This window comes from Nilaparvata lugens, chromosome 1, assembly GCF_014356525.2.
Source record: "Nilaparvata lugens isolate BPH chromosome 1, ASM1435652v1, whole genome shotgun sequence".
Lineage (NCBI taxonomy): Eukaryota > Metazoa > Arthropoda > Insecta > Hemiptera > Delphacidae > Nilaparvata > Nilaparvata lugens.
In genome coordinates, this window is record NC_052504.1 from 3,915,474 (window position 1) to 3,941,400 (window position 25,927).

Consider the following 25,927-nt stretch of genomic DNA (forward strand, 5'->3'; position numbering starts at 1 on the left):
CAATTTACTGTGATTAGATAGAACATTTCTATATGAAACTATGAATGTTATTATAATTTCTTCTTTCGTAATTAATTTTTTATGCTTTTGTACTCCAGAGCGAAGCTCGGTCCCCGATATTAGTAGGTTATGTTGAGAAAATACGAAATATATCACCATATATTACCTATAATTTTAAATATTGAATAAAGGTGATTGATGGATAAAAAAACCCACTACCAACCCTGGTAAATTCGACATATTTGTGCTAGGTTTCAAATCATCAGTGGTCTAGTTATGACATGAATGAGCATCACATGAGCCAGCAACACCATATTTACTAATATTATTAATAATAATACTGAGGGTGATGCCGAGATAAGCAAATGAGGAGAGAAAGAACATTAATGGTATTTTTCATGAGTGAGTTTTCCTCTTAGTATATTCAAACTATCCTTTCGTGAGAATGCTTCATTGCAGACTAAACATTTATAGGGTTTTTCTCCTGAATGAATTCTCTCATGTATGTTTAAATTTGACTTTTGAGCGAATGCTTTAAAGCAGACTGGACATTTGTGTAGTCTCTCACCTGAATGAGTCAGCTTATGCCTAAAAAAAGTTCCCCTTTGAGCGAAATCTTTATGGCAGATTAAACATTTATAGGGTCTTTCACCTGAATGAGTTCTCACATGTTCATCCAAGATTTTCTTCTGAGTGAACCCTTCATGGCAGATTGAACATATATGGGGTCGTTCACCTGAATGGGACCTCTCATGTAAATTCAAATGTGACTTCTGAGCGAACTCTTTAGGACAGATTGCACACTTATACTTATGGCGTTTTTCTCCCAAATGGCTTCTCTCATGTACATTCAAATGTCCTCTCTGAGAGAATACTTTTTCGCAGACTGAACATTTAAAGGGTTTTTCGCCTGAATGGGTTCTCTCATGATCATTCAAGATTGTCTTCCTAGTAAACCCTTTATGGCAGATTGAACATATATAGGGTCTTTCACCTGAATGGGTTCTCTCATGTATAACCAAATTTGACTTATGCGCAAACTCTTTATGGCAGATTGAACACTTATAAGGTTTTTCTCCAGTATGGGATCGAAAATGTATCTTCAAATGTACATTATGGGAAAATTCTTTATTGCGAACTGGACATCTGAAAGGACTTCCATCCCTGCAAACATCTATGTGCTCTTCTAGCAATGGATCATTAAATTCATCATCATCATTATCATAATCTTCTCCTTCTCGTATTTCTTTTTCCTCTTCCACTTTATCTTCTTCGTTTTCTTCTTCTGCTTCTTCTATGTAGTCGCAAGTAATTTCACACTCTTCATCTTTTATTATCAACTCTTCTTCTTCTCGTATTTCTTTTTCATCTTCCACTTTAACTTCTACGTTTCCTTCTTCTTGTGACATGTCCCAAACAATGTCAAACTCTTCATCTTTGATTATCAACTCTTGATGAAACAGTTCATCATCATAATCTTCTTTTACACTCACAACATCTTCTTTAGAAGTCTCAAGATTCTCATCTCCTATTGGATCATGTGATTCTCCAATGACAGCACTCTCTTCCATTGCCCTTGCACTGTTCTCATCTCCCTCACCTTCTGTCTCCTCTTCATAGTCACCCTCTTCCTCCTCTATAAAATATTCTTCTTTCACAATCACTTCTTCAAACGCATGGACAAATGCTTCTCTTTCTAATTCTTTTTCCTTCACTGTCACAAGTTCTTGTTCAATTGGTTGTTCAACATTACAATTTTCAGGAGATTCTTCATTCACCAATGTCACTCCTCCTTGTTGACTTGTTTCAGCACTGTTCCCCATCCATTCTGGTTTCTCTTCACTTTCTCCATCTTTGTTCAAGTTACCAGCATCCATCCTCTTCTCTCCAGCTGGATAATCTGGAATCACAGAAAGTCATATCCAATCAAATAAAAGGTTCTAAAGATGGATGAAATAAATAGAACAATATGAAAACTTGTAGTACCCTTTATTATCTAAAATATTTGAATTGTTGAAATGTTATAATCCTTATATATATAAAAGCGAAATGGCACTCACTGACTGACTGACTGACTGACTCACTCACTCACTCACTCGCAGAACTAAAAATCTACCGGACCAAAAACGTTTAAATTCGGTAGGTATGTTCTGTTGGCCCTTTAGAGGCGCACTAAGAACGGTATTGGAAAAATTTCCAAAGATAAGCCAAAAATCTACGTTTTTCCAGCGTTTTCTCAGCTTTATCGAGAACAAATGAATAGAAAATGTTCAAATTTAGTACAGAAGCTCAGCTAGGGTGTAATAATGTTGTGTTAGGAGGAATTTGCAATAACGTCAAAGATACGCCTAAAATTAGCGTTTTCCAACGTTTTTTGCTTTTTCTCAGATTTATCGAGAACAAATGAACAGAAATTGTTCAAATTTAGTACAGAAGCTAAGCTAGGGTGTAATAATGTTGTGTTAGAAGGAATTTGAAATAACGCCAAAGATAAGCCCAAAATTAGCGTTTTTTTGCGTTTTCTCAGTTCTTTCATCAAGTAATAGACAGAAAATGTTCAAATTTGGTACAGAGGTTTAGCTAGGGTCTAAAAATTTTGTGATGATGTGACTGTAATATTTCATCAAAGATACGCCCCAAATCAACTTTTTTCTCAGCTTTTCTCACCTTTTTCAATAATTGATGAAAAAAAATATAAAAAAAAAATCAGTACACAGGTTTAGCTGAGGTGGAAGGATTTTGTTCGCCAAAGATACGCCGATATAGTGTATAAAACAGGTGTTTTTACCAGCGTTTCTCTAAAATGCTGGCGAGCGAAGCGAGCCCGCTGATCTCATTTTTGGTCGAACCAGTCGGGGGTCCAGCGGGCGGAGCCCCATGGCTAGACGGATATGGCGAGCGAAGCGAGCCTGATGGCTAGTATTTCAAATAATAAAGGGTACTACAAGTTTTCATATTGTTCTTATTAATTTGTAAATAAGTAGCCCATTCAAGTGGAGTGTTTTTATAAGATGGATGAATTATTTCAAACTGCTGGAATACAATAATAATAATTCAAATATCTAATTAACAATATTTGATTAGAACTAACAAGGATTTCTGCTACTGCAAATTGGGGAGTCCGATGGTAGCAAGCATTCAAAAGGCACACCAGTGTTTAAGGCTGTGCAAAGGCTAAAAATAAACTTTCTACTGGTGATATTTTTCATAGATTTTCAATTTGTATATCATCAAGCTATCAAAATGAAAAAGTTTTCTCAGGAAAAAATTTTTTTCCTATCAAAATGAAATAGTTTTCTCAGGAAAACATTTTTTCCCGATATTAATTTTTGAGATATGAGCGCCTAAAGTTCAAATTTTTGGGACAGAACATTTCAAATTCGGTAAGAAATAAATCCATGAGAATAAGTGGATAAATTCTTCATGGTATTGATGATTCAATAAAACAAAAATTTCCTGAAAATATAAATTTTTGATGAAGTTATTCAATTTACCAAATATAACTTTTTTTGAGTTATTTTTGGTCATTTTTAGTAAATTGAATAACTTTCTCAAAAAATAATATTCTCAAAACATTTTTGTTTCATTGAATCAACAATACTGTGAAGAATTTAGCCTCTGAATCTCATGGATTTATCTCTTACCGAATTTGAAATGTTCTGTCCCAAAAATTTGAACTTTAGGCGCTCATATCTCGAAAAGCAATGATCGAAAAAAATGTTTTTCTGAGAAAACTTTTTTATTTTGATAGCTTGACAAATCAAAAAACTTGAAAAATATCACGGGTAGAAAGTTTATTTTTAGCCTTTGCACAGCCTTAATGTCAAGTCGGGCCTAGGCCACAAACTCAAGTTCTGTCGTAAATTTGTCAAATTCTTTAAATAAGGATGATAAGGATGACTGGATTCAGAGATTCCCAGTCTGGGCTCAGGTTTATGGACAGTTTCATCCAAAAAATTTCCCCCTGGTATTTAGTTCTTTGATAGATATTGCAGTAAAGAATTCTACGTCTTTAGATTTCATTTGATACTTGAATGCATTATTAAATAACAGGTAACTGAAGAGCACACAAATTTGTCTACCATCTCTGTCAGTAGTCTTAAACTGAACTGGCATCCTCTCGTTTTGCTTGAACTTTTAGACTACTTTCACACACTTTCGGTTCGGTTCGTTTCGTTTTCGGCAAATTCCGATGAGTGTGAAACGATGATTCGGTTTGAATTCGGTACCAAATAGCAACCGCATAGCACCGAACGCCCCCTCGACACGAATAGGTCTCATCATATTCGAATTCGTTGCTAGGGAAACAGGAAGAAACAAAGTCTTTTACACATGCTTGCCTTTCTTGTTTTTATTTTAACCTGATATCGTGATTATCTGTTTCAATATTTTCCAAGTCAAAATCATATGGTAAATTCATTTCTGTTAGTTCAGGAACATTTTTTCTCAATGAATAGTTTGCTAAAAAAATATGAAAGATATAAATTGAAACTCAGGGAGAATTTTGTTTTTCATTTTTCCACGAATATTACACGATTTCATCAATGGAGAGAAGAGATGAAGTTTATATACCATGTTCAAAACAAGGAACAAATTTTCAATTTAAAAAAATAATCTCTCTGAACATCCAAAATTAACATAATCAAAAAGAAACTATTCAAATAATTCACAATTTTTAATTAACTTTATAATTTTGTTGTTCAGGAAATACGGTAACATCTTACAATTTAAAACCAGCTGTTATATTTAAATATACCAGCATGAACTGTGAAAATTTAAACACTGCTGTGTTTGAGAAGAAAATAACTAATAAGAACCGTACGAATTAGAACCTGACATGTATGAAAGCCTCATTCGTTTTCTGTAACGAACCGAACCGGACCGAGCCAAATTCGTGTGAAGCTAGCCTAATAAAGCTTTTTTCAAATGTAAAAGCTTTGTATATTTATTCATTTATTCAATCATTTCAGAATTATACAACTTACAGAAAAGTACCACAAGCTAACTTACGCCCAAAACGGTTCCAATTCTAATTTATATTGTTTGTTATATTGTAATTCTCCTCTCTATCCATTTTATATTGAAATTTCTTATTAAAATAATGTATAATATGAACACCTTCTAATTGAGAAGAGAACTTTCATCAAAAATTACTGAACCAAGGTAAACAAAAACCACAGAATCACTGTTGAGTAGTATCATAGAGAAAAAATAGCATAAGTTGATATCCCATGGTATAGGGCGTTTATGTCGCAACTTTTACTCATCTTATCTCATTCCGATTATTGTGTATTACTGTCGATTTTTACTGTTTTAACCGGATGAGAATGTATAAACGGCACAATGGCCCATATGAATAAAACCAGAGCAAATGCTCATGAGCAAGAGCATGAAGCATAAGGTTTTGCTCATAAGAATGACATGGCGGAAGGTGTGGCTCGTTCATCAATTGGGCTAGTCAGTCGGGTCGAGCGAGGGGTTTGTTACCACTGTCTGAAAAAATGGCTTTTGGTGGCCCTGAAAAGGGCCAGTTTGTTGCTGGTGGCCCTGAAAAGGGACCAAGATTGTTGCTGGTGCCCTAAAAGGGACCAAGGCAGGCTAGATGTTTAGTAGTCGTCGACTGGCGCGATACCACGCCGCGCGAGGGTCCCGGGCAGGTCCGTCTGGTGCGAGAGCAGGCCGGCAGGGGCTCAAGTCAATGGTTCGCAGTCTCCACTCTGGTTTACCCGGGCTACGGAGAGGGCTGACCGAGTGATCTACTAGCCAGAGGTCGTGCCGAATCTCCGCCGGGAGGACCTCCTCGACCACTTCCTCGTTTAGAAGGGGCCTTCGGTCAAACCCCGGGCAGGCAGGGTCGTAGGCTTCCGCTGCACACTCCGATGTCGGTTCGGCACCCAACCCGCGCGCCAGTTGTTAGGTGGGGCGCTAAGTCTTGGGGCGCAGCTGGCGCGGCGGTGTACAGCCTCAGCCTCTCCTCCACCCGGCGAAGCCGACGTAGGGCCCTCCTCTTCTGGATTCGGCGGCCGGCTCGGTTCCTCCTAGGCATCGGCTGGGTAGTAGACAAGGAAGACACCTCAGTTGCGGTTAGTCTCGCCGTGGTTCCCTCATTGGCCTGCTCGCTGCTCTGCTCCTGGTCTCGGTAGTGGTCTCGGCTGGTAGTGGTCTCTGGTAGTGGTCTCGGCTGGTGGTCTCTTCTGGCTCTTCAGTGGAAGGCTGCTAGTGAGCAAGTGCTATCGAGGGTAGCTGAGTAGCCCCCTTTTATTCACAGTCCCCGAGTTCACCTGCGCTGCTATTGGCCGGCGGTGCTCGGCCAATAGAAACGCAGGAACGGGTGGCGGCGACTGAGGCGCACCCTGGTGGCGGGTGGGTCACCACTCATTTGGTTGATGCGTGGCGTGGGGAGCAGAGCAGAGCGGCAGGCTGAAAGGTAGCGAACGCGAGGGAGGTATCATTCCCCCCCCCCCGTTTGAGGTAGCCACGGCGAGAATTTATTGATTGCAAAAACAGATACATGTTTACAAAATATACAAAAGTGCCATTGGGCGATAATTTTACAGAAGTGAGACCAGAAGGGTCTCCCCCAACAGGTGGGTTGTGGTCAATAATTACAGAAATAGACCAGAAGGGTCTCCCCCAACAGGTGGGTTATTATTCCAAGAGATGTGCTGGTCGGTGGTTGGAGCCGGGCGTAGTTGAGTCTCGTACACCTCGATGTCTCGTTGTCACGGGTGATCCAGTAGACAGCTCCTTGGTTGTGGGCGACCGTATATGGTCCCTTCCATCTGGGTGCTAGGCCCGCGTGGAATTTCTGAGCCTTGTTTGAGAGTTGATGATTCCGTGTGAGCACCTGGTCGCCGATCTGGTAACGAGGCTGTGTCTCGGCTATCGGGGCCCCTCGTCCTATTGAGATAATTTTCTTGGTTCAACATGGCTTCACGTTGGATTGCGGTTAGCGTGTGTAGACGCTGGTTAATATGGCTTTGTGCGGTTCGAGTTGATTTTCGGGCCAGTGGCTCCATTCCCCGGCCGTGGAAGGGTTTGGCCAAACAGGATTTGACTGGGGCTGTATCTTGTTGCCGTGTTCTGTCGATTTCGCAGGGTGAATAGCACGGATGGTAGTTGGTTCTCCCATTCTTGGTGTTGTTCTTGTAGGCGGATCCATATCCCTTCTTGAGTTCCTGGTTCCTTCTCTCGGTAGGGTTGGCTCGGGGTGATAAATTGGCGTGGTGTAGTGTAAGACTCCCCATTTGAGGCAGAGTTCATTCCATAGTTTCCCCGTAAACTGAGTGCCATTGTCGGAGAGTAGGATTTTGGGTATCCCCATCTGGGAAACAGGTGCATATCCATCGTGCGGCCAGTCGTGTTGGCGTCGCCGTGAGGCAGCGGGTAGGCTTCTATCCACCTGGAGAAAGAATCAGTGATGACCAATATGAATCGATTTCTTCGCTTGGAGAGTGGGTAGGGGCCCATCAGATCGAGACATACGGTTTCCCATGATCTAGTAGACCGTCGCGGTTGTTGCGTAGGTTTGTGATTCCAGTTGTACGCTTTTGAGCAGCTACACAGCAGGCAATTTTGTACGTACACGGTTATCTGCGCCTTCATACGGGGCCAAGTGTAGTATGTAGCGATGTTCGGTAGGTTTCGGGTAGCCTGGATGTCCCATTAGATCATCGTCGTGATAGCGGAACAGTAGCGGGTGCAAAAGTTGGGCGGTATGACTATTCGCCAACCGTCGCGTGTCTTCTTCTCCAGAGTCGGTTGTGTAGGCGGTTACTGGTGAGGAATACTTGATCAGTTCCGGTTGATCCTCCAACGGTCAGGGTTCGATCTCCATCCATCGTTGCACCTGCGCGTTGATTGGTCATCTGTGGCCTGTGCTTTCGAATCTTTCTAACAGTTCAGTTTCGGTTGCCATGCTTGCTAGCGTAGCGGGTTCACTGGTGACTGGCAGGATGTCGGGAGGCATGGTTCGTTCTAGTTGTTGACTGGTCTCCTCAACTTTTCGTCTGTCGGGTTGCCGTGACAGTGCGTCGGCGAACTGATTCTTTACCCGGGCCAGTGTTCTAGGGTGAAGTCAAATTCTTGTAGGAGCAGGGCCCATCGAGTGAGTTTGGCGCGGCTGTCCTTTGCAGTTGTAACCAGGTAATCACCTTATTGTCGGTACGGAGTATGAATGGCCTGCCTTCCAGGTAAGGGCGATATCGCTTTATTGCCAGACAACCGCAAGGCACTCTGTTCGTTACTGTGATACTGTTGTTCCGTGTGGTTCAGCTTGGCACTGGCGTATGCGATCACCTTATGGTCATTGTTGATTTCTTGGTATAGGACAGCCCCTATACCGACCTTGCTGGCGTCTGTCTGTAGGATGAAGGTCTTGGAGAAATCTGGTCGACAGAGTGGTGGATGTTGGCGGTCAATGCTTGTAGGCGGCGGAAAGCTGTCTCTTCTGTTGGTGACCATTTCCATCGCGTCTTCGTACTAAGTAGCTCAGACAGAGGCGCACAAACGTCAGCGGCGTTGGGTAAAAATTCTCGTAGCCAGCTGACTACTCTGAGAAATTCTCGCAGTTTCTTTCTGGTGGTGGGTGGTTGGGCAGAGTCACAGCTAGGATAGCCTGCGGTTTTGCTTGGTTGCCCTCGGAGGTGATTATGTGACCGAGGTATTCAAGTTGCTTGCGGCCGATCTGGCATTTTGCTGCTGAGACAGAGAGATTGTATAGATTTAACCGTTCAAACACTTTGGCTAAGTGGAGTAAGTGTTCTTCCCAGGTATCCGAGTACACAAAGATGTCGTCGAGATAAGCGTAGCAGAACTTGTCGACGTATCCACTCAGTACCTTGTTCATCATGGATTGGAAGCAGCTGGGTGCATTTCGTAGGCTGAAAGGCATGACCTTAAATTGTAGCTTTTCGCCGTAGGGAGTGGTGAAGGCCGTGTAAGGTCGAGACTGGGGTGCGAGTGGTACCTGCCAGTATCCCATCCGTAGGTCGAGTGAGCTGAATATTTTTGAAGTTCCCAGGCTTCGAATGACGTCCTGTAGGGTCATCTGCGGTGCCGTGGCTGGAACAGTGATGGAATTCAGCCATCGGTAATCGATGCAGAACCGTGATGTGCCGTCCTTCTTGGGGACAACGACGATTGGAGAGTTGTAAGGCGAATCACTGGCTTCTACCAGGTTGCGTTCCTTGAGGGCGGCAACTTCGGACTCGATAATTTGCAGTTTCTCCCGTGAGTATCGGTAAGGCCGCTGGCTGCATATTTCTGAGCTGTTGAGTTGAATTGTCATGGTGGCGGCCGTGGTGATGGAGGGTGGCATCTGCTCCATGAACAATTTTGCATGTTGTTGCAGTAATACTGTTAACCGTCGGTGCTGGTCGCTTGGCGTGTCTTCTAGTAACTTGTCAACCAGGTGAGTGTCCATCTCTACTGAGAATGGTGGTTGCGCTATCCAGAAGATCGTATCTCGCTGCGTCTTGCTCAAAGTCAAGCACTGCCTTATTCTCCCGAAACCATGGTCGTCCCAAGATGATGTCTTCGCGTAGGTCAGGTAGACCTAGGAAGGGAATATTTTGAATGTGCTGTTGGATCTGGAGTTCCAGATGTCCTTGCATGGCCGTTTCACAGCTAGTGGGACGGTTGGCCAGCAGTACAGGTAGCTTCAGCGGTTGGATCTGTGTACCGTGGTCGAGGTGGGCAGCTCTCACGAAGATGTGCGTTGTGGCATGACGGGTAGGCGATCGATCCGTTGTGAGTGAGACGGTCATGAGTGACGGCTGGGTGGTTGACACACAAGGGTGTGCCAAATGCGGTTGCTGTTGTGAGACGGTGACCCGGGTGACGACTGGTACTGGGTCATTCTTGATAGCCCGTGGAGGTGCGGCTGCTAGGTACCGTGGAGAGTCTCCGTCAGCCGAGAAGAGCGAGGGGTCTTCGGTGACGTTGGAAGGAGGCTTGGTGACGCTGGCAGGATCCACGGTGGCGTGACCAAGGAATGACTGGCTGGCCGGTTCGGTGACGGTTATCGCTTGTAGTTGGGGTGGTGACCTGCGAGGCTGGCGCTGCGGGTCTTGCACCTCATCGTTAGTGTAGTGGACTCCTACTTTCTGTGCTGGAGGGGTGGAGTCCGAGTCTCTCCAGTATCGCCGTTTCCCTGCCGTTTCTTCGCGAGTTCTGGGCAGTTGTGATGAAAATGCTTGGCCAGGCAGTAATGACACTGAGGAAGCTGGTTGTAGTTGAACCTCGGCGGCGGCTCTCGATGGGGTGGCCCTGCGGGTGCCGTAGGTTGAGGCGGCTTATATTTTGGTCGACTGTTGAGGTTGGTTTCCAGGTCGTTGGCGATCATGATCAGCTCTTCATAGTTCGTGGGACGAGCAGCTCGAACTAGGGTGCGAAGCTCGGAACTCAGCTGACCGATGAGCAGGGCGATCACCTCGTCTTCAGCCAGGTTAGTTCCTAAGCGCTGCTGTAGTTGGAGCTTCTGACGGATGAATCGCTCCACTGGCTGGTTCGGTTTGTGGGTGGTGCCATAAAATTCCGTGTGAGCGGCTGCGATTTTATGGGCTCCCTAGAAACGGGCCTGAAGTCGGTCACGGAACTGTTCCCAGGTGGTGACGAATTCTCCGTAGTCTCTCCACCAGGCGGCGGCGTCGTCTTGTAGTTGCGCTTTTAGAAGCATGACCCAGGTATAGCTGGGAATGTGGTGACCCTGTAGCAGCTCGGTGCACTGTTGCATGAAGGTGATGGGGTCTTCATGGAGCTTGCCGTGGAAGAACGGTAGCAGGGTCGCTATGCTGGTCAGCTGGCTGAGGTTGCCGGTGTAGCTGACGGCTGGAGCCGGTAAGTTGGCCATGTTGCTGGTTGCGGTAGTGGTGTGACTAGAGGTTGATGGTGGAGCAGGCAGGTTGACGGTCAGCGCGCTCGGTTGCAGGGTGGTTGGTCGAGCGGGCTTGCTGGTGAAGGCGGGTGGCTGCATTGCCCAGTTTCATGGTGGAAGCGGGCGGCTGCGTCGTGCTGCTGTCGGTTTGACCGGTGGTCTGTGCAGGCCAGCCGGCGAATGTAGACTCGGTGTGCTGGCTGGTTGACTGCATCGCATCTTCGGTGGTCGTATCTCCACTGTCTCCGGCTCTAGTCGCTACCATGTTCAGGTGTTATGGGCGCCACTGGGAAATTGCCTGTTCCCAGACAGGTATTCTGAATTGAAAGATTCAGAGACACATTTTGTTGAAAGAAAATAAGTTTGAATTTTTTGTGTGAAAAATTCAAGACATACATTTAGATGAAAATTTAGGTTGACATTTGTTTGAAAAAAAAGTTTTGACAGTGGTAACGGGTTACTGTATCTCCATACAGTGAGTGGCCCACGTTGGCAGGCGCCAATAATTGATATGGCGGAAGGTGTGGCTCGTTCATCAATTGGGCTAGTCAGTCGGGTCGAGCGAGGGGTTTGTTACCACTGTCTGAAAAAATGGCTTTTGGTGGCCCTGAAAGGGCCAAGTTTGTTGCTGGTGGCCCTGAAAAGGACCAAGATTGTTGCTGGTGGCCCTAAAAGGGACCAAGGCAGGCTAGATGTTTAGTAGTCGTCGACTGGCGCGATACCACACCGCGCAAGGGTCCCGGGCAGGTCTGTCTGGTGCGAGAGCAGGCCGGCAGGGGCTCAAGTCAATGGTTCGCAGTCTCCACTCTGGTTTACCCGGGCTACGGAGAGGGCTGACCGGGTGATCTACTAGCCAGAGGTCGTGCCGAATCTCCACCGGGAGGACCTCCTCGACCACTTCCTCATTTAGAAGGGGCCTTCGGTCAAACCCCGGGCAGGCAGGGTTGTAGGCTTCCGCTGCACACACTCCGATGTCGGTTCGGCACCCAACCCGCGCATCCAGAACCACTCGCCAGTTGTTAGGCTGGGGCGCTAAGTCTTGGGGCGCAGCTGGCGCGGCGGTGTACAGCCTCAGCCTCTCCTCCACCCGGTGAAGCCGACGTAGGGCCCTCCTCTTCTGGATTCGGCGGCCGGCTCGGTTCCTCCTAGGCATCGGCTGGGTAGTAGACAAGGAAGACACCTCAGGTTGCGGTTAGTCTCGCCGTGGTTCCCTCATTGGCCTGCTCGCTGCTCTGCTCCTGGTCTCGGTAGTGGTCTTGGCTGGTAGTGGTCTCTGGTAGTGGTCTCTTCTGGCTCTTCAGTGGAAGGCTGCTAGTGAGCAAGTGCTATCGAGGGTAGCTGAGTAGCCCCTTTTATTCACAGTCCCCGAGTTCACCTGCGCTGCTATTGGCCGGCGGTGCTCGGCCAATAGAAACGCAGGTACGGGTGGCGGCGATGAGGCGCACCCTGGTGGCGGGTGGGTCAACCACTCATTTGGTTGATGCGTGGCGTGGGGAGCAGAGCAGAGCGGCAGGCTGAAAGGTAGCGAACGCGAGGGAGGTATCAAGAAAAAGGTAGAAGCAAAAGCATTTGCTCATTTTATATGGATAACCTTTATAAATAAATAAATATATTTATTGCATAAAAAAAGCTGTACAATTACAGATATGGCAAACGTCAATTATTATAAAAACAAATAAAATACATGAAAATTATTAATGTCACAAAGTACAATAAATTTACCTTAGGCAGGTTACCGACCGTCAGTGCATATGAACCATCCTGACCGTACGCATCGATGAATCAGTGAATGAGTAAACATTCAGAGCTCGACCGACCGTCAGTGCGTATGCACCATCCTGACCATACATCAGTTTTTCTGACTCACAAAATGGACGCCTTTACAGATTGTTATTGCAGCGTATTATCTTTGTAAACAAAAGATTAAAAGATGTAGATATCAAGTTCACCCGATGGTCGCCCAAAGAGCATTTCAAAAGGAATTTAGTACCATTATATACATCATTGCTTGGGTGAAGATACATTTTTCAACTACCTCAGAGTGTCCATCAGAAATTTTGATGAGTTATTTCGAGCTTGTATCACCATTGGGAATACTTGCAGTCACTTTAAGCTACGGATCAAATAAATGTAGATAATATTAATAATATATTTTTTTTTTTAATTTAGAAATGATTGAAGAAATTTATAGAAAAACTCTGAATTCAATATGACACTATTAATTGAATTCACTCATTATGCTATTCAATTCAATATCAGCTGATTGTCGGGCAGAGGTGTCAGCACATTGGTTATGTTGCGATCAGTACAGCTCTGAAAGCTTCTATTTGTTTCAATAGCGCGTCAGTCGACCGATGGAATGGATGCGCACGAGCTCAACCGATGTTCTTCGTAGGCTGTATAAAACGCATGGTCCTGACCGTGCGCATGCGTGCCGTCAGTCCTGCTCTGTACGGATACATGGAATATCTATGGAAAAGAAAAGCGCGACTGACGTACGCACTGGCGGTCAGTCGAGCTCTGTAACCGGCCTAATACTCTTACCTTATGCTCCTGAACTCTGGAGCAAATGCTCACGTATTTTAAAGATTTTTCATCAGCTGATTCGCTTTTGTAGCCTTACTTTGTTTTTATAGCTCACGGAAGCGCTAAATATGCAAGTAGGGGCACCGCTTGTGTTTGCGTCGTCTGCTCTGTTTTCTATTTATGAATAGTTTTTAGGTTAGTTAAGTTCAGAATTTTGAAATAATAGCGTGAAAAAAGTCATCTCTATAATATCTTCAGTATATTCTTAGAAAATATCAATAGCAGCCTTCTTATATCGTCTACACTCTGTCACGGCATATTTTCCAATAAAAATAGAAACAGCCTGAATCAAAAGAATTTTGAAAGTGGGCGCCAATCTCTGAGTTCATTATCTCCTATTTCCGATAACAGAGAGCGCTCCTTCCATACAGCTGATAGATTTAGATTGATCAGCCAAAAACAAAAATATTCTACAGATGATAATATTTTCCAAATTATTAAAAAATTAAAGTAATTCGAAATAAAATAAAAAATATCAAATTCCATTCACCACCTATCCTATTTCCATCCTTAATTTGGTAATTGAGTGTGACGTCACATCTTGGAAGTGCGGTGAAGAAAATCGTATCGTTTGTGAGGTATGTGTCGGATCGTGCCGTATGATGTGCTGAGAACTGAACGTGCTTCATTTATGTGAAGGAGAGATAACACATCATATATTTGTCGTTGTTGTATCGTGTCGACTGGTTTTATGAGGACTATATATATCGGCGAGTTGATCAATAATATATATATATATTGCCAAATTTTCCTGCATATTCCATCACCACCACATGTGTAACTTAGGCCTATTAATTGATCGAGTTATTCGGAGCAATTACAAAATACAATGAACCTTTTAAAATATAAAAATATGAAACTAATTTAAATTTATTCAATAAAAATAGGCCAAAGTAGTAGTGGATATTGTAGGTAATAGTGTAATAGTGTAGTAATAGTGTTGTAGGTGTAGTGTAGGCCAAATTGGGATTTCAAGATTATAAACCCCAACAACTCTCATCTTCTTAAATGCCTATTTCCTATTTTGTGATAGCTATCTTGATATCAGGTATTTATCTTTTGTATTTATTCTTTTGTAAGGATAATGGTGATATATATCATGGTTGAATCTAAAAATAATTATAGTCTCAATATTGGTGTGATGTATCTGGTATCTTGTATAGTTTCCTCTTCCTCATACAAATTAGTTGAGCCATTTTACTATGAGCAAAAGTGATTAGCTGCTCTAGACTAGACTCACCTTTTTTGAAGCAATTGCTTCAAAAGTTGAGCAAATGCTCTAGTTTATTCATACAATTTTGAGTGTAAGCTTTTACTTTTGAGCAAATGCTCAAACTATTTTTTTGATGAGCATGAGCAAAAGGTTTTGCTCACGTTTATTCATAGAAAATGAAGCAAATGCTCCATATTTTAGAAGTATAAGCAAATGCTCAACTTTATTCATAAGGCCCAATATGAGAGGCTACCAACGTCACACAGCTTCACGGGAAAGAACTACGTGGACTATCGGCTTGAGATAACAGTAAAAGTTGCGACATAAACGTCCTATACCATGGGATACTACCTATGCTATTGTTTCTCTATGGTAGTATTTTAAATATGAGTAGACTTGACATCCCCATTCAAATCTAATCGAATAATCTTTGGGGGAGGAATATTGATATTTTTCAATTCTTCCCACTATAGTGAGGTCCACGTTATAATGGCAGTGGAGAAAGATAGGAAAAAACATTGCCGAACCTCTGTCTTGTCAATGTCTTCTTTAGACGGTAGCTGATACAGGTTTATATTTCTCAATAATTGCATAATGAATTTTCAAAGCTAAGATCAAATATTTTGTTGATTAATTATTAATTCTACATTGTTAAAAGACGAACTGGCAACAGAGCAAAGCGAGAAACAGATAGCGCTATACGCTTTGTTGAATGATAGTCAAGGATAGCAAATACCATTGCTAATCGAACACTGCCATTATAATGTGGACCTCACTATAAATCTGCATATAATTATTATTGAATAAAAACTGTAAGACAACCAACCTGTTTCAAGAGTATTTGGGGAGCGCTGTACTGCAGCATCAATGTCGGCTGCCTGTGGATTGGAAGGCACCTGTATTCAAAAAGAAATAATTAACCAAAGGTTAGTAGAATACCAGAAATATAGAATTATTTTTTTAAATTCAGACTTGAAAATAATTCACTTGTTACAAAATTATTAATTTGGTAGTAAAAACCTGCACAGCTGGAACAATGTACTTTTTATTCAATAGAAATAGTTATAGTGTATGCATATAATAGAGCCTTCACTATGCAGTAACTTTAGGCTGTGCAAAGGCTAAAAATAAACTTTCTACTCGTGATATGTTTCAAAGTTTTCCGATTTGTATATCATCAAGCTATCAAAATGAAAACATTTTCTCAGGAAAGCATTTTTTTTCCTGATCATTACTTTTTGAGATATGAGCGCCAAAAGTTTAAATTTTTGGGACAGAACATTTCAATTCGTAAGAGATAAATCCATGAGATTTTGAGGATAGATTCTTCATGATATTATTGTCTATCTAGTGGAACAAAAGTTTTTTGAAAATATCAATTTTTAAGATAGTAATTCAATTTACTAAAAATAACTTTTAGTTGAGTTATTTTTGGTAAATGAATAACTTTTTCAAAAATTGATATTTTCAGAAAATTTTTGTTTTACTAGATCAACAATACCATGAAGAATCCATCCTCTAAATCTTATGGATTTATCTCTTACCGAATTTGAAATGTTCTGTCCAAAATTCAACTTCCGGCGCTCATATCTCAAAAAGTAATGATCGGAAAAAATGTTTTCCTGAAAAAAAACTCTTTCATTTTGATAGCTTGATGATATACAAATAAAAAACTTGGAAAAATATCACGAGTAGAAAGTTTATTTTTAGCCTTTGCACAGCCTTAATGCTCAAAGTAGGCCTAACAGTTGACATTGTTCAATTTGAATTCTCAATCATACAGTACAGGTTGTTTATAAATGAATATGTTGGTTTTAACTCTTTATAATATTTATTATATTAAACTTACATTTGTAAATTTAATGGGAGATTGGAAAGGAAGAGTAATTAAAACAGTTTCACTAAAGTGGCCCATACACTGCTCATGCATGCACATCCTGCCATTTTTTTGTATTGGCACGACCAGCTTGGCATAGCACACTGCAAATCCAGTTTGCTCCATGCCGTACTAGAAGTCGGCTGTGAAAGTGATATTTTTTCTTATTATGACACGAAAATCCAAATTAAATGCTGTAAATCACCCCGAAAACTTCTGCTACTGCAAATATTGACAACAGGGTAAACAGCTAGATGGAAATTCGATGAGCGCTACTATTCAAAAATTATTTGTCAGCCCGGGAATATTAATATTTTTTGGTTCACTAGTAGTAAGTAACGAAGAAGAAAGTTTTAGCAGTATTGTTGATTGGTGCTATTCAGATAGACAGGAAAGTAAATAAGAGGTGAAGGACGAAAACTTGTTTAAGGGAGAGAAAAATATTCAGACATGAGACTTTTGGAAGAATTACGTGAGGATCATGAAAATGATTGAAGGAACTACTTGCGGATAGATAACGATACATTTAGTTATGTGTTGGAAAAGGTTGGGCCTAGGATGTCAATCCCGGGACTGATTTCCAATCCCGGTATTTCGGGATTATCCAATATCAATCCCGGGATCCCGGGACTGATCCCAGGATTGGCAAAATCAGTTTCATGCATTTTTGAAATTGTTCCTCCTCAATTACATGTTCAGTAACAGTGTGTGGAGATGAAAAAGGGCTCATTATAGAAGCAGAGGATATTATTTAAATGGAAAAACACTTAGGAATTGATCATTATATTTCTATAAATGTTTTCAAGATTAGGAGTAACTTTCTTTAAAAGCTGAACCACTACTAAATGAAATTTCGTGGAGCCAACTATATTCATTTGAACTAGATATTCTACTTATGATAGAGAAAGAGAAGAGAAGAAGAAGAATTAGACAGAGAGTGAATAGATGGTGCTTGTTTAATTCTGATTTCTGAAGTCTTTTCAAAGTTCTGAGTGCATTTCAAGGAAATGACTTCAGCACTATTGCAAATATTGCGCCGTCTAGACTGGTATATTGTGGTGCTGTGTAAACAGAAACAAACGTATGTAGAGGCAACTATATCATTTGAACTAGATATTCTACTTATGATAGAATCTACTCGATGATACTACTACTTGATGATATAATCTTCAAAACAACCGATCTACAACCATTCTGCGAATGATGCGAACCGATAATGCGAATTCTATTTAGCCAGTACAGAGTACAGTATATTATGTATATTCAACTGTAGGCTATGCCTGTAGAATAAATTTGTCAAACACTTGGAACAATAAATTAGTTATGCGAAACTCATATTCATCACCGTAAATGAATTCTATATTGAATTGTTTTTAGAAAAATACGATTCACAATTTCAGGTTTTGTAATCCCGAAAATCCAGGTATCAAAAATGGTCCGGGATCCCAGTTCGGGATCTGTAGTTGGGCCGCGCATCGAAAGACAGGACACTAATTTCAGAAAAGCTATAACAGCTGAACAACTCTTAGTTGGCACACTTCGATATTTAGCCACTGGGAGGTCAATAGAGGACATGAAGTTCTCAACTATAATTTCACCTCAAGCTCTTGGCCTCATCATACCAGACGTGTAGAGCTACATCTATGAAGTTTTAATGGATGAATACTTGAAGGTAAGAAAAATTAAGAAAACTCCAAACGCTGGCTGGCCTGGTGCGACGGAAATCAAACCTTTCCGGATTGCCATTGTGTGTATATGTATGTGTGTATGAAATGTATGAGTTATTCAGACAATCAGGTTTGGTTCATTACAAGGATAAGTATAATTTATTAAGAAACATATTCAAGAAGACTGTGAGGGAAGCCAAATTCAATTGCAATTGTAATCGTGTGCTGACAGCTAAAAATAAACCCAAAGAATTGGGGTCTATTGTAAAAGAGAATCTGAACAAGAACGATTTAAAAGACATAAATCAAAATGATTGCCTGACAGCAGGTGGTTTAATGATTTCTTTATTGAAAGTGTTGGTAATATTGACAAACGATTCAAAAGATTGTAATTGACTGCTGTCCATATGGTTATGAGGATGTGTGGTGATGTCTTTGTATTTTCTTAACTGTGATAGCCTATACCTGTTTTAAAAATGTTTCTTTTATTATATAGAATTTGCTTATCTTTGTCTTATCTTTGTCTTATTTTTGTATATATTACGATGTGACTGTGATGACTATTAACGTTTATTGTTATATTTTAGAATTTTTTATTGAGCTGTTGATTTTGTCTTGCATTTAGTTAAAGTGTTCTGACAATAAATGAATCTTGAATCTTGCTGTGCAATACAGAAATTCCTCACACACTGGCACGATCCTTCCTTTTTTCCTGCAAGCAGGACATGCAATGCAGGACCAGTGTATGAGCCACTTAAGGACCTTAAAGAGAATTACATGCTCTATAAGGTACGTTGCCTTAAATCCATCTTGCCTGACTGTTTATTATCAAGAAACTGTCGAGACTGTGAAAATGAGGGAAAAATCGCAAATTTATTGATTTTTTGAAACAAACGTACCTCACTTCACGAATATATTTTTACCAAATTCTTTTACCTCAAATAAAAGAGGAGATTCTGTTCTTCAAATCAAGACCATGTACCATTTTTTATAATTTCGGGTTACCGAGATACACAGATTTGAATATAGAAATTATTGGCCATGAGAATCCCCCGTTAGAAACATTTAATTTCAGTATTTCCTAGTGAGGGGTACGTCATAAGGATACGTCAAGGATCAAAACTTTAAACACTTATAACTTTTGACAGAATGATCAGATCTCCTCGTACTAGCTCATTCTTCTCAGCTCGTCAAGGCGGTTCAAAATCATGTATCATAACTGAAATTTGATGTAAAAATAAAAAATTCCTCCTCAAGTGTATTTTAGCCCATATTTAAATACACAGGAAAATGGCCAATTTCTATATTCAAATCTGTGTATCTCGGTAACCCGAAATGATAAAAAAATGGTACATGGTCTTGATTTAAATAACAGAATCTCCTCTTTTATGTCAGGTAAAAGAATTTGGTAAAAATATAATCGTGAAGTAAGGTACGTTTGTTTCAAAAAATCAAGAAATTTGCGATTTTTCCCTCATTTTTACAGCCTCGACAGTTTTTCTATAATAAACAATCATGGAAGATGGATTTAAGGAAACGTACCTTATAGAGCATGTAATTCTCTTTCATTTGAGACCAATCGCAAGTTTCTATAATGTATCTTACTCGTTTTAGAGACTCTTGAATAACAGTAAAATCGCAGAAAAATGAGAAAATAGAAATCATAATTTTTTTTCAATTGGCTATAACTTTTGAACGGTATTGAAATCAGGAAAACGATTTATTAGAGCGAAAAGAGGAGAAAATTCTCTACAACCTTCACTACTTTTTGGATTTTTTATCTGAAGTGTTTCACAAGATACGCAACTTTGAATATGCGAGACTGTGAAAATTATTAACATATCACAAATTTCTCGCACATAAGATTACAATTAGAAGCAAACATTACTTTTAATCTTATAAACTCTAAATTTATCTAATCTATAATTATAATATTTATAATCATATCCAAACAAAATCAAACATTATTGAATAGAATAAGTTTAGTGAACTTCCGTCGGAGCCCTGTTCTATCTATATTAATTTTATTTGTTTTTTCCCTTGCCAAATGGTGGCCTATAATCTTCCGGAATAATTTCCCAATAAGTCTTATAAGATTTACCCTGAGGTTGTTCTCACCAATATCATCATTACTGAGATGATTTTCAAATAGGGAATTTTCAAAATGCACACAACTTATCAATATTTTATTCAGTAGTTTACAGTTTTGTAGTGCATTACTTTAAACAAACTTGACAATTTTGAATACATCTTTGCTTGGCCTGACAGGTTTGAATAGAATAGAATCTTTATTGCAGCAATATCTGAGGTCTTCAGATACAAGTGTCAAATATATACAACATGATACAAAATACAAATATATTATATCAGTAAGTTACACTATCAGTACCCTATGATAATATATATCACCTGATTTTCAACTTATAACCGAATATTCCTAGCTAATGTATAAAAAATCTTCAGTCTTGTTTAAAAAGGGTTAGCTGCTAAGAAACGTTGATTTTCAAAAGTTCCATTCTCCATATTTCTAAGATCTTCAAGAAGTGAATTAAACCATTTTATTGATAAAAATAGAACTGTTTTTTTTGTGCTAGAATAGGTATACCGATAAATAGTCAAATTACCCCTATTTCTAGTGTTATGGCTATAAACTACCCCCTGCTCCACAAACTTCTCCAAATCATCCTTCACATAAATAAGGCTCTGTTGAACAAATATTGAAGTTAGAGTCTATATTCCCAGAAGTTTAAAATGCTCATCACCCAGTGCTCGCTTAGAAAGCCCACAAATCAGTCTGATAGCCTTTCTCTGTATTCTAAAAAGTCTACCACTGTAAGCCCTGGAACCCCAAAGTATGGTGCCATATGACAAATGAGAATTGATGTGAGCGTAATAAATCACCTTTAAAACATCCAAACTGACATATGACCTCAGTTTTCTAATTAGGAAAACTCCCTTATTCAGCTTGCTAGCAACAATGTCAATATGCTGGGACCAACTAAGGCAAGTGTCAAGTGTGAAGCCAGAAACTTTGCCTCTTTCTCCTCAGTCTTCTATTATAACTGATAGTCAAGTTCTGAACTTTATCAGAGTTTACAAGTAATAAATTTGAATTACACCAGCTCTCGATCGAATCAGCCAAGTCCTGGGAAGCTTGACTCAATGAAACTACTGTGGGCAAGCTCAGAAAAACACACAGATCAACCGCAAACAAATAGCTTTTGGCTAAACTCACCTGTGCTTTCACAATCGTCCTTCTTTTCTTCGTGGGTTTAGGCTTCCGATGCTCGGGAAACTCAAAAATTGTAGGTATTGCTCCAGGATTCAAAAGCTTGAAAAAGGCGTTTGGCCTTATTTGGAATGCATCTGTGGAAAAATGTTCACTGCACAGTTTACTCCACTTCGAAGGCTCAAAATCTTTCCTTTTTGTTGCTATTATCCATTTTTTTCTCAGGTCGGGATCTTTTGGGAAACTGAAAAAAATCAATTAGCTATTAGTGGAGAATATATTCTTTTATTAGTTTTACACTGCAATATTATATATAAAAGCGAAATGGCACTGACTCACTCACTCACTCACAGAACTAAAAATCTACCGGACCAACAACGTTAAAATTTGGTAGGTATGTTCAGTTGGCCTTGTAGAGGCGCACTAAGAACGGATTTGGAAAAATTTCCAAAGATACGCCCAAAATCTGCGTTTTTTAGCGTTTACTCAACTTTATTGAGAACAAATGTTCAATTTTACTATAGAAGCTCAGCTGGGTTGTAATAATGTTGTGTTAGAAGGAATTTGAAATAACGTTAAAGATATGCCTAAAATTAGCGTTTTTTTGCGTTTTCTCAGTTCTTTCATCAAGTAATAGACAGAAAATGTTCAAATTTGGTACAGAGGTTTAGCTAGGGACTAAAAATATTTCTGATGAGGTGACTTTAATATTTCATCAAAGATACGCCCAAAATCAGCGTTTTTCTCAGCTTTTCTGCGTTTTCTCACCTTTTTCAATAATTGATGGAAATATATTAAAAAAATTCAGTACACAGGTTTAGCAGAGGTGGAAGAATTTTGTTCGCCAAAGATACGCCGATACAGTAACAGGTGTTTTTACCAGCGTTTTTCTACGTTTTCTCAAATTTTCATAAAACGTTCAAATTCATTACAGAGGTACAATGCATACTTCTTCATTTCTCAGGAAAATTCGTATTCGAGATTGTTGGATAATGAATGATTTAATTCTCCACGTCATTCCTATCTCTAATTTTAAAGGCTATACTGGAGTACAATAGTTCTCATAATATCCTAACGAAGTTTTCCACCCTACACTAAATAATTGAAATTAATCGGTGATTGAATCGAGCGAGGAAGTACTTTGAATTTCTGACGGAATGAAGCATGCTCAAATGAAAAATGCAGGCGAGCGAAGCAAGCCCGCTGATCTTATTTTTGGACGATCCAGTCGGGGTCCAGGTGGCGGAGCCCCCTTGCTAGACGGATATGGCGAGCGAAGCGAGCCTGACGGCTAGTCCTATTATAATTTCGTCATCTGTTTATAACAGAAGATGTGAGTGTCTGTCTGGGAGAGAGAGAGAGAGAGAGAGAATTATGTTCAGATGTTGAATCAATCAGCTTACCTCACGAGAAATCATTATCTAAAAATATTTTAATCGACTTGATCAAAATAATCTGATTTGTTGACATGACATGATAATCATTCTAAATTAGAGTATATCATAATTTTCAAAATTTACCATTATTTTACAGTTTCAAGTGATTAGTGAGTGTCTTTTTGTTATTCAATTTGGTTTGTAAACAATTTCTAAATTAGAATTTTGTTTTTAAATTTTTGGACTGAAAATCGGACCTGAATTCAAGTGTTATAGAGGCTGATAGACATATGAGCCAGACCAGACCAGTCCGAGTTCTGCTCAGCCTCTATAATAGGCTGCCTCTGTTGACCAGGGATCTGCCTGCTGTGCGGTTTCGAGGGGCTATGAAGAGCCTGCTGACGGATCACCCTCTGTACTCACTCCGTGAGTTGGAGACCAGTGTGGTGAGTGCCTATTTTCCTATTTGATTTCTGCCTTAGGGCAGTTGAGTTTCTTTTACTTTTCTTGATGTGTCCCAGTGGGCTTCACTATAGTGATCCCTTTTATGGACCTAATTAATTAAATACTAAATACTAGAATACTAAGTGTGTAGAACATAATCTACTTTTTGGACTATTTATAGTGTATAAACCAAAATTTGGGAAAGAAACTTTTAGGCTGTGTCTGTTAGTCCTTTCCCAATCATTTAAAAAATTGTGTCCTGTTTATCAATAAATAAGTAACTAGCAAAGCTCGGTACACCGATATTTGTAATGTATTGTATATGAAAATTTTTATATTTTCACATTTGTAAAGTTTGTTTAATGATTTTGGCAATAAATATTTCTTTATTTCTTTCTTTCTTTCTTCTTTATTATTGTTATATAAGAGCCAATTAAATGATATAGAAGTGTTATATATGTCTACGGTATCCTATATTATAGTAGGCATATAAAAACATTTTTCCAGTAATTAATGGAACTCAATACAATTTTAGACAGAATAATAAGCTATAAATACAAATATTATCAAACTTTGACTGATTAAGTGTGGTTAGAAGGCAGTTAATTTATATTTGTGCAGCAAGTTCATAAATGTATTCCTATATAATCTGGAAAATAAAATTAGTAATTATTAAACAATCTATGACTGGTTGATGGACAACTATTTCTTTTTAATAGCCAAAATAAACTATTTACAGAATATACTCTGTGTAGAAAAAAGATAGTAGAATAATAAGAATGAATCGTAGCATAGCCACCTCTAATACAAGGCTGCGGCCTACGATGTTGCAAAGTCGCAGTGTAGGCCTACAATCTAATACATGATTGGTGAAAAAGATCAGCTGGTATTTTTTAAAATCTTTTTCAGCAATCATGTATTAGATTCTAGGCCTACACTGCGACGTTGCAATATCGTAGACCGTGGCCTTGTATTAGAGGTGGCTATGATCGTAGCCTAATAATAATATGAAATTAATAGTTAGAATAATGGTATTTCAATCTACATAAAAGAATAAATACATTCAACTTACTGATAAAATGAGATATCACTTCCTTTCTTAAATCTGTTGCTGCAATTGTATGCAGAACATGTAGCAACCATCGTGTAAGGTGCTCGACCTTTGGAGCTTTAATGAAAGCTATTAATGGTGCATAGGCCTCCGGCTGGCAGTAGACTACTCGTGTGCCTACGAAAAAATCGTTCGTTGCTGTTTCCTGAAAAACGACCATTTGACTGGACTATTAATATATTTTAAATGCAAAGAAAAAATTGTTGTTTCAAGATAAACAAAATATCATCACATAATCAAATCCATAAAGCCCGGTTCAGACGCTCAAGTTTAGCTTCAGTCTTTTGCTCAAGCAAAAGTCGGAGCATGTAAGTCGTTGCGTCTGGTAAAACGGATGAGTCTTCAAGCTTAAACTTAAACTGTATCGGCCGGGAATCTTTTTCCATCAAACCGTCCGTCTTTTGCCTATCCACCAAAACCTAAATCGCGTAAAAATGGAGATAGAGAATTTTATTGTGATTTCAGATTCAGATTCAGCGCCCTCAAATTAATAAAATGCCTCGCGAGTACTTGAAAATAAGCAAGTTTTTTTATCGATTGTATATAACGCCATTTAACACTTTTTTCTTGATACTCTAAGAATTTGATGTTGATATTATGATTTACTATCATGATATATTAAGATGTACTATATTTGTTGATAAGAATACTATCTACAAAATTTCAATTCATTTACAATCACTGTGTCTCGAGATATGACATGTAAACAAAGCCATTTAGTGATTAACTTTAATATTTTTGTCATTATGTTGTTAAATATAGCATTATCCAGTTGAATCAGCAATAAATACGATATAATTATTACTCATCTACCGGATATATGTCAACAAAAATAGGAAAACGGACGACATAAGACGGATGCTTGTGGACACAATTTTACATCCGTCTTTTGCTTGAGCAAAAGACTGATAGTAAACTTGAGCGTCTGGACCCGGCTTTAGTAATAGTACATCTTTTTAAATATCTGATGTGTCCGTTGTAAACTGGTACCTCTGCTTCAACCATTACCCAACATTTCATATTAATGGTAACTGTAGGAAAAAATTAATGAGAAATACGTGCGCAAAGTTCCTTTGCTGCACTCAAAAACCCATTCCGCACTCGCCTACGATTTCTGTGTAAACGTTTCTTTCTGTGCAGCAAAATGTCACTTTGCACACTAGTTGCACAAATAACTATTTAATACTTAGAATTACACACATAACTATTTCTGATTTCATGCGAATTGTAGACTTGTCGTGTTTCAAAAACAATACATAGACATACTGTAATTTATTTGTGTTTGTTTGTTTTAATTTGTAAAAAATTACTAACCTCACTTTTTCTAACAATGTAACAAATTTTCCTTCTCACACCTCAGTATTATTGTACCTACACTTTTAGACATTAATGTCAGGCCTGAAGACATGCAAATAATTTATAACGATAATTACATAAATTGTAGTATATAATAGAAAAGGGCTAATTTTTTAAGAATTTGTTCCTTCTATTAACCTCTTTTGAAAATAACCTGGCAATGAAAACAAAACTCCAAAGTCGAAACTCCACA

General features: G+C 39.6%; 1 protein-coding gene across 1 annotated transcript; it reads right to left on the reverse strand.

The window, feature by feature from the left end:
• Positions 1-25,927, reverse strand: LOC111045368 (zinc finger protein 570). Its single transcript, XM_039428076.1, has 5 exons — positions 25,693-25,927; positions 24,340-24,523; positions 21,454-21,691; positions 15,502-15,571; positions 1-1,900 (listed from the first exon to the last, which is right to left on the reverse strand). The coding sequence occupies exons 2-5, from the start codon at positions 24,408-24,410 to the stop codon at positions 384-386; spliced, it is 1,896 nt and encodes a 631-aa protein (XP_039284010.1). The 5' UTR covers positions 24,411-24,523; positions 25,693-25,927; the 3' UTR covers positions 1-383.